The sequence below is a fragment of the Salvelinus fontinalis genome, unplaced genomic scaffold (assembly GCF_029448725.1).
Source record: "Salvelinus fontinalis isolate EN_2023a unplaced genomic scaffold, ASM2944872v1 scaffold_0286, whole genome shotgun sequence".
Lineage (NCBI taxonomy): Eukaryota > Metazoa > Chordata > Actinopteri > Salmoniformes > Salmonidae > Salvelinus > Salvelinus fontinalis.
Genome location: NW_026600495.1, coordinates 1 through 11,457, shown reverse-complemented (window position 1 = coordinate 11,457; position 11,457 = coordinate 1). Strand labels below are relative to the sequence as shown.

Here is an 11,457-nt window from a genome sequence, read left to right as displayed (position 1 = left end):
TTCAAACGAATGTCAGTCATGTAGGCTGCCAGTTATGTAGTCTGCCAGTTATGTAGTCTGTCAGTTATGTAGACTGGCAGTTATGTAGACTGGCAGTTATGTAGACTGGCAGTTATGTACACTGGCAGTTATGTAGGCTGGCAGTTATGTAGGCTGCCAGTTATGTAGGCTGTCAGTCATGTAGGCTGCCAGTTATGTAGGCTGCCAGTTATGTAGTCTGTCAGTTATGTAGACTGGCAGTTATGTAGACTGGCAGTTATGTACACTGGCAGTTATGTAGACTGGCAGTTATGTAGGCTGCCAGTTATGTAGACTGGCAGTTATGTAGGCTGTCAGTTAAGTAGGCTGCAAGTTATGTAGACTGGCAGTTATGTAGACTGGCAGTTATGTAGACTGCCAGTTATGTAGGCTGCCAGTTATGTAGGATGCCAGTTATGTAGGCTGTCAGTTAAGTAGGCTGCAAGTTATGTAGACTGGCAGTAAAGTAGGCTACAAGTTATGTAGGCTGCCAGTTATGCAGGCTGCCAGTTATGTAGACTAGCAGTTATGTAGGCTGCCAGTTATGTAGGCTGCCAGTCATGTAGACTGGCAGTTATGTAGGCTGCCAGTTATGTAGGCTGGCAGTTATGTAGGCTGCCAGTTATGTAGACTGGCAGTTATGTAGGCTGCCAGTTATGTAGACTGGCAGTTATGTAGGCTGCCAGTTATGTAGGCTGTCAGTTATGTAGGCTGTCAGTTATGTAGGCTGCCAGTTATGTAGGCTGTCCGTTATGTAGGCTGTCAGTTATGTAGGCTGCCAGTTATGTAGACTGGCAGTTATGTAGGCTGTCAGTTATGTAGGCTGCCAGTTATGTAGGCTGTCCGTTATGTAGGCTGTCAGTTATGTAGGCTGCCAGTTATGTAGACTGGCAGTTATGTAGGCTGGCAGTTATGTAGACTGGCAGTTATGTAGGCTGCCAGTTATGTAGGCTGCCAGTTATGTAGACTGCCAGTTATGTAGGCTGTCAGTTATGTAGACTGCCAGTTATGTAGGCTGTCAGTTATGTAGGCTGTCAGTTATGTAGACTGTCAGTTATGTAGGCTGCCAGTTATGTAGTCTGCCAGTTATGTAGACTGCCAGTTATGTAGTCTGTCAGTTATGTAGGCTGGCAGTTATGTAGACTGGCAGTTATGTAGGCTGCCAGTTATGTAGGCTGCCAGTTATGTAGTCTGCCAGTTATGTAGACTGTCAGTTATGTAATCGTTCCTCTGGTACTCAGCCTCAACCTGTGAATCTCTGCTGCTGTGTGGAATTGATGCTGAACTGCAGGTTTATTTGGGTCATTTTATTAATGCGCTGTGGGCCTATATTTCAGAAGCTGTATAAAATAAAGAAATAAATTAGACGTTTTATTACGCTATCCATAATTACGTGTAAAAAAAAAAATATATATAAAATTGTGCGATCTGGTATGCTTAATATAATGAATTTGAAATGATTTATACTTTTGCTACTTAAGTATATTTTATCAATTAAATATAATGTTGATACTTCAGTATATTTAAAACCGAATACTTTTAAACCTTTACTCAAGTAATATTTTACTGGGTGACTTTCACCTTTACTTGAGTTATTTTCTCTGAAGGAACCTTCATAGGCAGTGAAGAGAGTCGTAGAGGAAGATGGGTCCGGTTTAGAGGGATCCTGAGAGGCTCCCTGTGAATATGCCAAGGCCAATAGAGAGTGATAGGAATAACATGTGTTTCAGTAAGGTTTCTTAGCATTCATAGCCATGGTTATCAACTGTACCGCAGAAATGAAACACAAATCACAGAAACTAGATGTTGTGGTAGCTGTATTTATCAGCTTTCCTAATATTAAGAACATTGCTTATATTTCCAACAGGAGTATAGCCTACCTGGCTGGCATGAAAATTAAACAAGGGAAAATAATCCTACATTCGCTATTTAAGTGCATAGATTAAATGTATTTTTTCCCTGCCCGATTCGAGTCAGGTGCAAGATAATTGTCCTTTCTAAATCAAAACAAATGTCACAAATATTTTTTAGTACATGTAAAGACAAGATTAAATCAAGAATAGTCTGATGGGTGACAATATTAGCCCATCAGTTGTGAATGATGCCCAGTGTAAGGCAAGAAGCAATGCATAACTTTTTTTTGCAACTTTTTCAAATCATAGTGCCACACCTCATGTAGCCTAGCCAATAGGCCTATATGTTTTGATAAGGTTTGTGTAGCCTGGCGAAAGTCAACCCAGCACAGGACAAAACATTATTTGGTGTGGTTTGTACTGTCGAAGCTTATATATAAAATAGGATCACGAAGAAGGGAAATCACCACAAGAGGAAGTCACCATGATGTCATATTCAGTCTAAATCACAATCAAGTGAAATACATCTGTTGGTAAAGTGCATAAAAACAATCTGAGAAGTGGCTCTGCTTTAAACACACTGTCCACGTGATACCCTAACTCCACATGGAACAGTAGATCCTCACCCATACAGCAGCTTTAAATAATGTAATGATTAACTCCACAACGTGGCTCTGGGAGCACTGGTATTCAGCTAGCAAGAAGCTAACATCCCCATGTCAATCCAAAGTAACGTTGGACCCACGATGCATTTCAGTAGCCCTCCAGTGTAATTGCTTACTCTTACACGCTGCGCATGTACAATCCCATAACTGCTTGCACACCACATTTATGAATCTCTTAAAGGGACAGTGCCATCTAGTGGATATAAATGAATACAACTATGCCATTTAACCACCTGGCTACATTTGTATTACAACTAAAGTGGCCAAATAACCTCTTTACAATGAGTGTAGAGCCTAAATGGCATGCACATGCAGCGCATGAGGTTCACGTTTGGGGAAGAGCATTTTCACCCCAAAAATATAATTTTATAACAACAAATATTAAATGCATAATCATACTATGGGGTGGACTGAGTCCTAGTGCGTTAGCTGAGAACTACTGCGTAGGCTGACTAGTACTGCGTGGGCTGTGTCCTAGCACGTGAGCTGAGAACTACTGCGTGGGCTTTGTCCTACAGCAGGCCGGCAGCCTGGGAGAACGGGACACTATCGTTCATCACACCTTGTAACTCTTTTGCTGTAAAATCTCATAACCCAAGGAGTTCTCTGCAGCTACCACCACAACATCTATTTTCTGTGATTTATGCTCCATTTCTGCATCACAGTTGATAACCATGGCTATGAATGCTAAGAAACCTTACTGAAACACGTGTTATTCCTATCACTCTCTTTTGGCCTCGGCATACTCACAGGGAGCCTCTCAGGATCCCTCTAAACTGGACCCATCTTCCTCTACGACTCTCTTCACTGCCTATGAAGGTTCCTTCAGAGAAAATGACTCAAGTAAAGGTGAAAGTCACCCAGTAAAATATTACTGAGTAGGCTAAATGTTTTCGGTTTTAAATATACTGAAGTATCAAAATTAAATGTAATTGATAAAATATACTTAAGTAGCAAAAGTATAAATCATTTCAAATTCATTATATTAAGCATACCAGATGGTACCATTTTCGTGTTTTTTTTATTTGATTATGGATAGCCAGTGTCACACTCCAACACTCAGACATAATTTACAAATGAAGCATTTGTGTTTAGTGAGTCTGCCAGATAAAAGACAGTAGGGATGACCAGGGATGTTCTCTTGATAAGTGTGTGAATTAGACAATGTTTCATTCAAAATCTAACGAGTACTTTTGGGTGTCAGGGAAAATGTATGGAGTAAAAAGTTCCATATTTTCTTTATAAATGTAGTGAAGTGAAAGTCGAAATAAACAGAAGTATTAAATTAAAGACAGAGCAAAATACTACTTAAGTAGTACTTGAAAGTATTTCTACTTAAGTTCTTTACACCACTAACTAATGGCCCGACAACAGGATTTCTCGTTGGGTTAATGAGGCAACTAGTCACACCTGTGACAGGTCCTTTAAAAGGAGAGGTGGAAGAGATAGACCATAACTCACAGACAACAGAGAGAGAGACACCAAGGGAATTCCTTGGAAGAGTGCAGAAGGTGAGCTTGTGTCATTATCAAATAGTGTATATTCCTTTCAAATAGCACCTTTATCTAATGTGGCCCTGGTCAAATGTGGTGCACTATATAGGACCCCTTTTTGTGGATTGACCCCCCCCCCCCCCTGAATTTAAGCGCTTGACTAAGTTACCTTTGCAGTAAATGGGTAGTCTCTGACTAGATCTAAGATACTCCCATTCCCTATGTAGTGCATTATAGGCCCTCGTTAAAGGTAGTTCATTACATGAGGAGCCTACATAAGGAATGAGGAGCCATTTTGGAAGGATACATATTCCTGTGTGCCAGGAGAATTTTTTGTTTATGGTTGAAGAAATGATACCTGAGTTTTGGCAGAAGACTAGTAGCACCATGTTGCCTGAACTCTGATCTTGGGCTCCTCAGGACTGCATTTAGAAATTGCTGCCTTAGCAGTTGCTTAAGTTTAGTTCCCAACACAGGGTTTCTGTAACCTCTCGTTCCACTGATTTTGAGTTTTCCAGTACAAGCACAGCCCAACTAGTCACTTTCTCTGGAGACCATCACCATGGCGATCTGGACCGTCATTCTGCTTGTCAGCACGGCTTTTGCTCTGGGAGGTAAGCGTGACCTACCTCCCACTTACTCACCAACAGTTTAATGACCACATTAGTGGGTGTTGCTCTTGTCTTATTTCATGCATGTAGGTATTAATAAGCAGGTGTGAATTGTGTAATGTTTATTTTCACAACTGGTTCTCCATGGGACACCCTCAGAGGTCAGACATTATCTACCTTGACACTGAAGAAATGAAGGTTGTTCCTTGCAGAAGGGCACATAGATGGATATATCAACTAGTCAGCTCACTGATTTGAACTACTGGCCCAACTCTCAAACAGCAGGCTACCTGCCACTCCTCTAGTTCCAGAGATGTATATTGGTGTCTAGATGCTGGACTGAGGTATTCTGATATGAATGGTTTCATCATTCAACTGGGTTGTCTAACTAACTGATACAATTTATAGTTTATGTTTCATCAGCGGTTATATAAAACACAGAATTTTGACTGCATGGCGCTTTAAACAAATTTCAATATTTAGGGAACTCAATTGGTTACATCTGAAATGGGACCCTATTCCCTATAAACTACTTCTGACCATATAGGGTCCCATACGGGTTACGATTCCAGATGCAGGCCAAGCTTCCAGAATGTTATGTCCACATTGCAATGTGTGTGTCCAGAAGCTACGACACAACCCAAGACCCCCTGTGAGCGTGTTGAAGATCCTGTGAAAAACGGACCGCCTGGAGACCACGTCCCCGCGTTTGAAAGCCAGGGAGAATACACCCCTGAGCAACACTGGGGCTCAACAGGTTACCACTCACACATAAACGCAATCTTGTACAGCAACCTCGTCGGGACACACAATTCAGTCCCATTTTAAAATCTGATTTTCCTTAACCTGTTCTCTTACTCAACCTAACTGCTAATTCTAACCCTTAACCCTTAACCCCCTGGAAATAGTATTTGACCTCATGGGGACTAATGAAATGTCACCAGTTATTTGTGGTTTGTTTATTTTTTTTGCGGGGACTTATGCAACATGTTTGTAAACATGTCTGCTTCTGGTAGGTTCCTCTTCCTGTCTTACCAGAACTGAAAAGAAGATCCCGGGTACTGAAACTCATCCGGGCGCTGCTCCAATCAAATGCGCATACAGGTACACACTCTCTCACTTACTAAGTGGTCATTATTTGCAGCTTGGTTCAGTATGTTAATATTAGTATTTTTTGTCTAATTGTAGTGGTGCTCGCAGATGAAAGGTGTTGAAGAGAAGACTGTAAAAAAAAAACAACATTGGAGATACTTTGTCTTTACTGTACAATGGGAGCTGATTCACATTCCGTATAAATGAAGAAATCCAGAAATAAAATTTGTTGCTTTACATTTTTGGTGTGATTTGCTGAACCTTTTAGCTTTCTGGGAAATGACGGAAAGAATAGGGTGACCGTAGCGCTGGTCATGAAGGCAGTCAACTCCAAGCTTTTTGAAATCAGCATGAGAAGGACTTTGCATTGTTTTTGTTTTTTGTCAATTAGGGTTATGCATTTTCTCCATTGTTTTTGATGGTAGGCCACTCTGGTAGGTCTACATTACGATCAAAATAGCCACAGTAGCCTACTTGACCACTTAAAACTAACTTAAAGCTGGTGCAGCCTCAGTGTTCACAGTAAATGCGCTCGGGAAGTTTCACAGCATTCAAGTTTGCGCTTAGCAGACCTGAAATTTTCTTTGTTCCAGAAATTGTGTAGCCGATTGGACACACTGTCGAGTTTGGTTGTTTTGAATGGTTGCCGGGCAACAGCGGCCAGTATCAGGGCCTGGGGTCTCCAATGCTCATGTCAGCGACTTCGGCAGTGTGGCACATGTCAATGGTAGTTCATGTTTAAGCCAATCAGGTGCATGTCTCCTCATTTGCAAATTCCCAGTACTATTTTGTCACGAAGAGTTCCTTTCAAACCCCCCTATTCACAAGTTGTGGATCTCTCTCTCTCAAACAGGGTTACAAAATTGTGCACCAACTCAACCTCTTCTAGTTTACAGCTTTCAAAAATGAACCGCTTGTAAATGAAGTTCCTGGCTGGTTTGACATAATTCGCAAACGCCTCCAGTATGGCCTTTGCGTCACCCAGTTGTTGCGTTGTGAGATGATGCCGGTAGATGTGTCTGTGTTCACTGCCCATTAAACTCCTCAGAGTTGTGCAAGGATGTCAAACAAAAATGATTTAAAAAAATGTTTAGTTCTCTGGTCAAAACACAGCAAATACATTCCATTCTCAGTCAATTTTCTATGGATACCCTAGCCTGCTGAGTAGACGGGTTGTAAAATTATTAATTGTTCCGTTTTCAGCTCCTCGTTGACCTCTAAACGTGGTAGTGCTGAAAATGTTGACGAGAATCAAAAGTGAGGAGCACCTGTTAAACATTTTCACTTACCAAATATTTAATTTGGACCGTCACATTATAGTTTCAAAGCTGGCACCACCGGGTGTTTTGTATAAATGACCACTGAACAGGTAATATTGCAAACTGTGGCTTTATTGAAAACAATCCCACAAGCCAAGTCTCTCCAAATGTAGTCTCTCCCAAACTGTAGAAGTCACATCTTTCTGGAACACTATAAATAATGTTATTTTATTACATTTAACTGCCTGAAAAAGCTGCTATTGAGGAACAGTTGAAATGAGAAGTTTTTACATTTAGGTTGGACTCATTTTTCAACCAATCCACAAATTTCTTGTTAACAGTAGTTTTGGAAAGTCGGTTAGGACATCTACCTTATGCATGACACGTAATTTTTCCAACAATTGTTTACAGACAGATTATTTCACATACACTAAGTTGACTGTGCCTTTAAACAGCTTGGAAAATGTCATGGCTTTAGAAGCTTCTGATAGGCTAATTGAGTCAATATGAGGTGTACCTGTGGATGTATTTCAAGGTCTACCTTCAAACTCAGTGCCTCTTCGCATGACATCATGGGAAAATCAAAAGAAATCAGCAAAGAGCTAAAAAAAAAAACTTTTAGACCTCTACAAGTCTGGTTCACGTTCATCTGTACAAACAATAGTACGCAAGTATAAACACCATGGGAACACGCAGCCGTCATACCGCTCAGGAAGGAGACGCGTTCTGTCTCCTAGCGGTGAATGTACCTGTGCAAATAAATCCCAGAACAGCAAAGACCCTTGTGAAGATGCTGGAGGAAACAGGTACAAAAGTTTCTATATTCACAGTAAAAGTCCTAAATCGACATAACCTGAAAGGCCGCTCAGCAAGGAAGAAGCCACTGCTCCAAAACCGCCATAAAAAACCCAGAGTACGGTCTGTAACTGCACATGGGGACAAAGATTGTACTTTTTGGAGAAATGTCCTCTGGTTTGAAACAAAAATAGAACCGTTTGGCCATAATGACCATCGTTATGTTTGGAGGAAAAAGGGGGATGCTTGCATCACTCATACATTACCTCAGTGAAAACAATGTACTGAGTAAATGTCAAATTGGCTTTAACCGAATTACTGTACAACAGAGAGAAAGGTGCATCAATCCCTCATAAGGAGGAGAGGGAAAGGTGCATCAATCCCTCATAAGGAGGAGAGAAAGGTGCATCAATCCCTCATTAGGAGGAGAGAAAGGTGCATCAATCCCTCATTATAAGGAGAGAGAAAGGTGCATCAATCCCTCATAAGGAGAGAGAGAGAAAGGTGCATCAATCCCTCATAAGGAGAGAGAGAGAAAGGTGCATCAATCCCTCATAAGGAGAGAGAGAGAAAGGTGCATCAATCCCTCATAAGGAGAGAGAGAGAAAGGTGCATCAATCCCTCATAAGGAGAGAGAGAGAAAGGTGCATCAATCCCTCATAAGGAGAGAAAGGTGCATCAATCCCTCATAAGGAGAGAAAGGTGCATCAATCCCTCATTACAAGGAGACAGAGAGAAAGGTGCATCAATCCCTCATAAGGAGAGAAAGGTGCATCAATCCCTCATAAGGAGAGAGAGAAAGGTGCATCAATCCCTCATAAGGAGAGAGAGAGAAAGGTGCATCAATCCCTCATAAGGAGAGAAAGGTGCATCAATCCCTCATTATAAGGAGACAGAGAGAAAGGTGCATCAATCCCTCATAAGGAGAGAAAGGTGCATCAATCCCTCATTATAAGGAGACAGAGAGAAAGGTGCATCAATCCCTCATTATAAGGAGAGAGAGAAAGGTGCATCAATCCCTCATAAGGAGAGAGAGAGAAAGGTGCATCAATCCCTCATAAGGAGAGAAAGGTGCATCAATCCCTCATAAGGAGAGAAAGGTGCATCAATCCCTCATTACAAGGAGACAGAGAGAAAGGTGCATCAATCCCTCATTACAAGGAGACAGAGAGAAAGGTGCATCAATCCCTCATTATGAGGAGAGCCAAGCAGGTGCGCCTCTTCAGGTAATTGGAGTCAACCTAACCTGATGTTTGCTCACACACATAAAGGGGTGGGTTAATAACATGATTGACACAACGTATACATTTGAGTCATTTAGCAGACATCCTTATCCAGAGCGACTTACAGCAGAAATTAGGGTTAAAACCTACTTAATCACCCTCCCGGATCCGGGATCCTCCTCATCAGAAACGCTGACTAGCATAGCCTATCCTAGCGCCACAGGGATATCATATAATATAATTTCATGAAATCACAAGTCCAATACAGCAAATAAAAGATAAATATCTTGTGAATCCAGCCAACATTTCCGATTTTTAAAATGTTTTACAGCGAAAACACAATATATATTTATGTTAGCTCACCACAATAGCCAAACACACAACGCCATTTTTTCAAACATAGCTTTCACAAAACCCACAAATAGAGAAATTGAATCACTAACCTTTGAACAACTTCATCAGATGACAGTCTTATAACATCATGTTATACAATACATTTATGTTTTGTTCAAAAATGTGCATATTTATAGCTACAAATCTGGGTTTTACAACGCAGCCATCGTCACAAATAAAACCAAAATGTCCGGAGAAATTTTAGACAGCAACGTAATCTAACAGAAAAACTCATAAACTTTGCTGAAAAATACATGTTGTACAGCAAATGAAAGATACACTGGTTCTTAATGCAACCGCTGTGTTAGATTTAAAAAAAATAACTTTAGTACAAAGCACAGCATGCAATAATCTGAGATAGCGCTCATCCATTCTCTGCCATCTTGGAGTGCAAAGAGTCCACAAAAATACAAAATAACATCATAAATATTCCCTTACCTTTGATGAACTTTCATCAGAATGCAGTGCCAGGAATCCTTGTTCGACAATAAATCGTTGTTTGGTTTTAGAATGTCCATTACGTCTGTCGAATTAGCAACTTTGGCTAGCATGGTGGAGCTCACGTTTCCACGAAGATTTTACGCATGAACGAAAAATTCAAAAAGGCAAAATAAAAGTCGAATAAACTGGTCAAACTCAGTTGAGAATCCATCTTTAGGATGTTTTTAAGAAATACATCCAATAACGTCCCAGACGGAGCATTTCCTCGTGTCTACCAAACGAATTGCAACCAACCATATGATAAATCCTCGTGCGTCACCAAGTACTACCGATATGGCTGACCTCTCACTCCAACGATTCCCATCCGGTCCCAGAAAAGGCTAGAAACTTCATTCCACATTCTACTGCCTGTTGACATCTAGTGGAAGGCGTATGAAGTGCATACAGATCCATAAATACAAGGCAATTGAATAGGCAGGCCCTGAAACACAGAGACCCATTTTCAGAATTTTCACTTCCGGTTTGGAAGTTTGCTGCCAAATGAGTTCTGTTATACTCACAGATATAATTCAAACAGTTTTAGAAACTTCAGAGTGCTTTCTATCCAATAGTAATAATAATATGCATATTGTATGATCTAGAACAGAGTACGAGGCCGTTTAATTTGGGCACAATTTTTTCCCAAAGTGAAAACAGCGCCCCCTATTAAGAAGAAGTTTTAAGTGCTTTGCTCAAGGGCACATCAACAGATGTTTCACCTAGTTGGCTGTGGGATTCGAACAAGCAATCTTTAGTTATCTGGCCCAATAGTCTTAACTGCTAGGCTAGCTGTACACAAATTACAGTAACCCTTATTGCCACATATGACAGAGAGAGGGAGGGGGAGGAGAGAAAGAGAGACAGAGAGAGAAACAGACTGAGACAGAGAAAGAAACAAACAGAGAGAGAAAGAGAAACAGAAAGAAAGAAAGAGCGAGAAAGAGAGAGAGAGAAAGAGAGAGAGAGAGACAGAGAGAAAGAGAGAGCGAGAGAGAGAGAGAGAGAGAGAGAGAGAGAGCGAGAGAGAGAGAGAGAGAGAGAGAGAGAGAGAGACAGAGAGAGAGAGAGAGAGTGTGAGCACTTGCGAGAGACTAAGTGAGCTCATCAACCAACCAATGAGCTGCCTCTATCCTCTCTTTTATTTCTGAATGGCTGCGGCCCCTGTAGCCAGTCCCTAGTCCCCTCCCCCTCTGTTTCCTGCTGCAGCTCTGTTTCATCTCTCTCTCTCTCTCTCCATCTCTGTTGCCGTAGCGATCTCCTCTCTCTCCCTCAGACCGAGCAGCATCGCCCCCTGGATAACACACGGACGGATAGACCCTTATCGCTATACAGATGGATCCACCGTGGATTATCCAGAGGTACTACTATCTCTACAACAACCAGGCAACACAGTAAGTCTACAGGAGATGGAGAGGAGAGGAGGATGGAAAGAGAGAGAGGAGAGGGGGATGGAAAGAGAGAGAGGAAAGGGGGATGGAAAGAGAGAGAGGAAAGGGGGATGGAAAGAGAGTGGAGAGAGAGAGAGAGAGAGAGAGGAGGGATGATGACAGCAGCATCTGTGTCACAGCGTGTTTT

At 41.5% G+C, this 11,457-nt stretch overlaps 1 protein-coding gene across 3 annotated transcripts; it reads left to right on the top strand.

The window, feature by feature from the left end:
- The first annotated feature begins 3,711 nt into the window (after positions 1–3,711).
- On the top strand, positions 3,712–5,952 carry LOC129845391 (nidogen-2-like). Of its 3 annotated transcripts, none has more exons than XM_055913301.1 (5): positions 3,712–4,047; positions 4,548–4,643; positions 5,188–5,397; positions 5,657–5,744; positions 5,829–5,952. In XM_055913301.1, exons 2-5 carry the CDS (start codon positions 4,592–4,594, stop codon positions 5,842–5,844), a joined length of 366 nt encoding a protein of 121 aa, XP_055769276.1. In that variant the 5' UTR covers positions 3,712–4,047; positions 4,548–4,591; the 3' UTR covers positions 5,845–5,952. The 3 variants fall into 3 exon arrangements, with proteins under 3 accessions (XP_055769276.1, XP_055769277.1, XP_055769278.1); XM_055913302.1 differs by having other exon boundaries at positions 4,540–4,643; XM_055913303.1 differs by having other exon boundaries at positions 3,718–4,047; positions 5,266–5,397.
- The last annotated feature ends 5,505 nt before the right edge of the window (positions 5,953–11,457 follow it).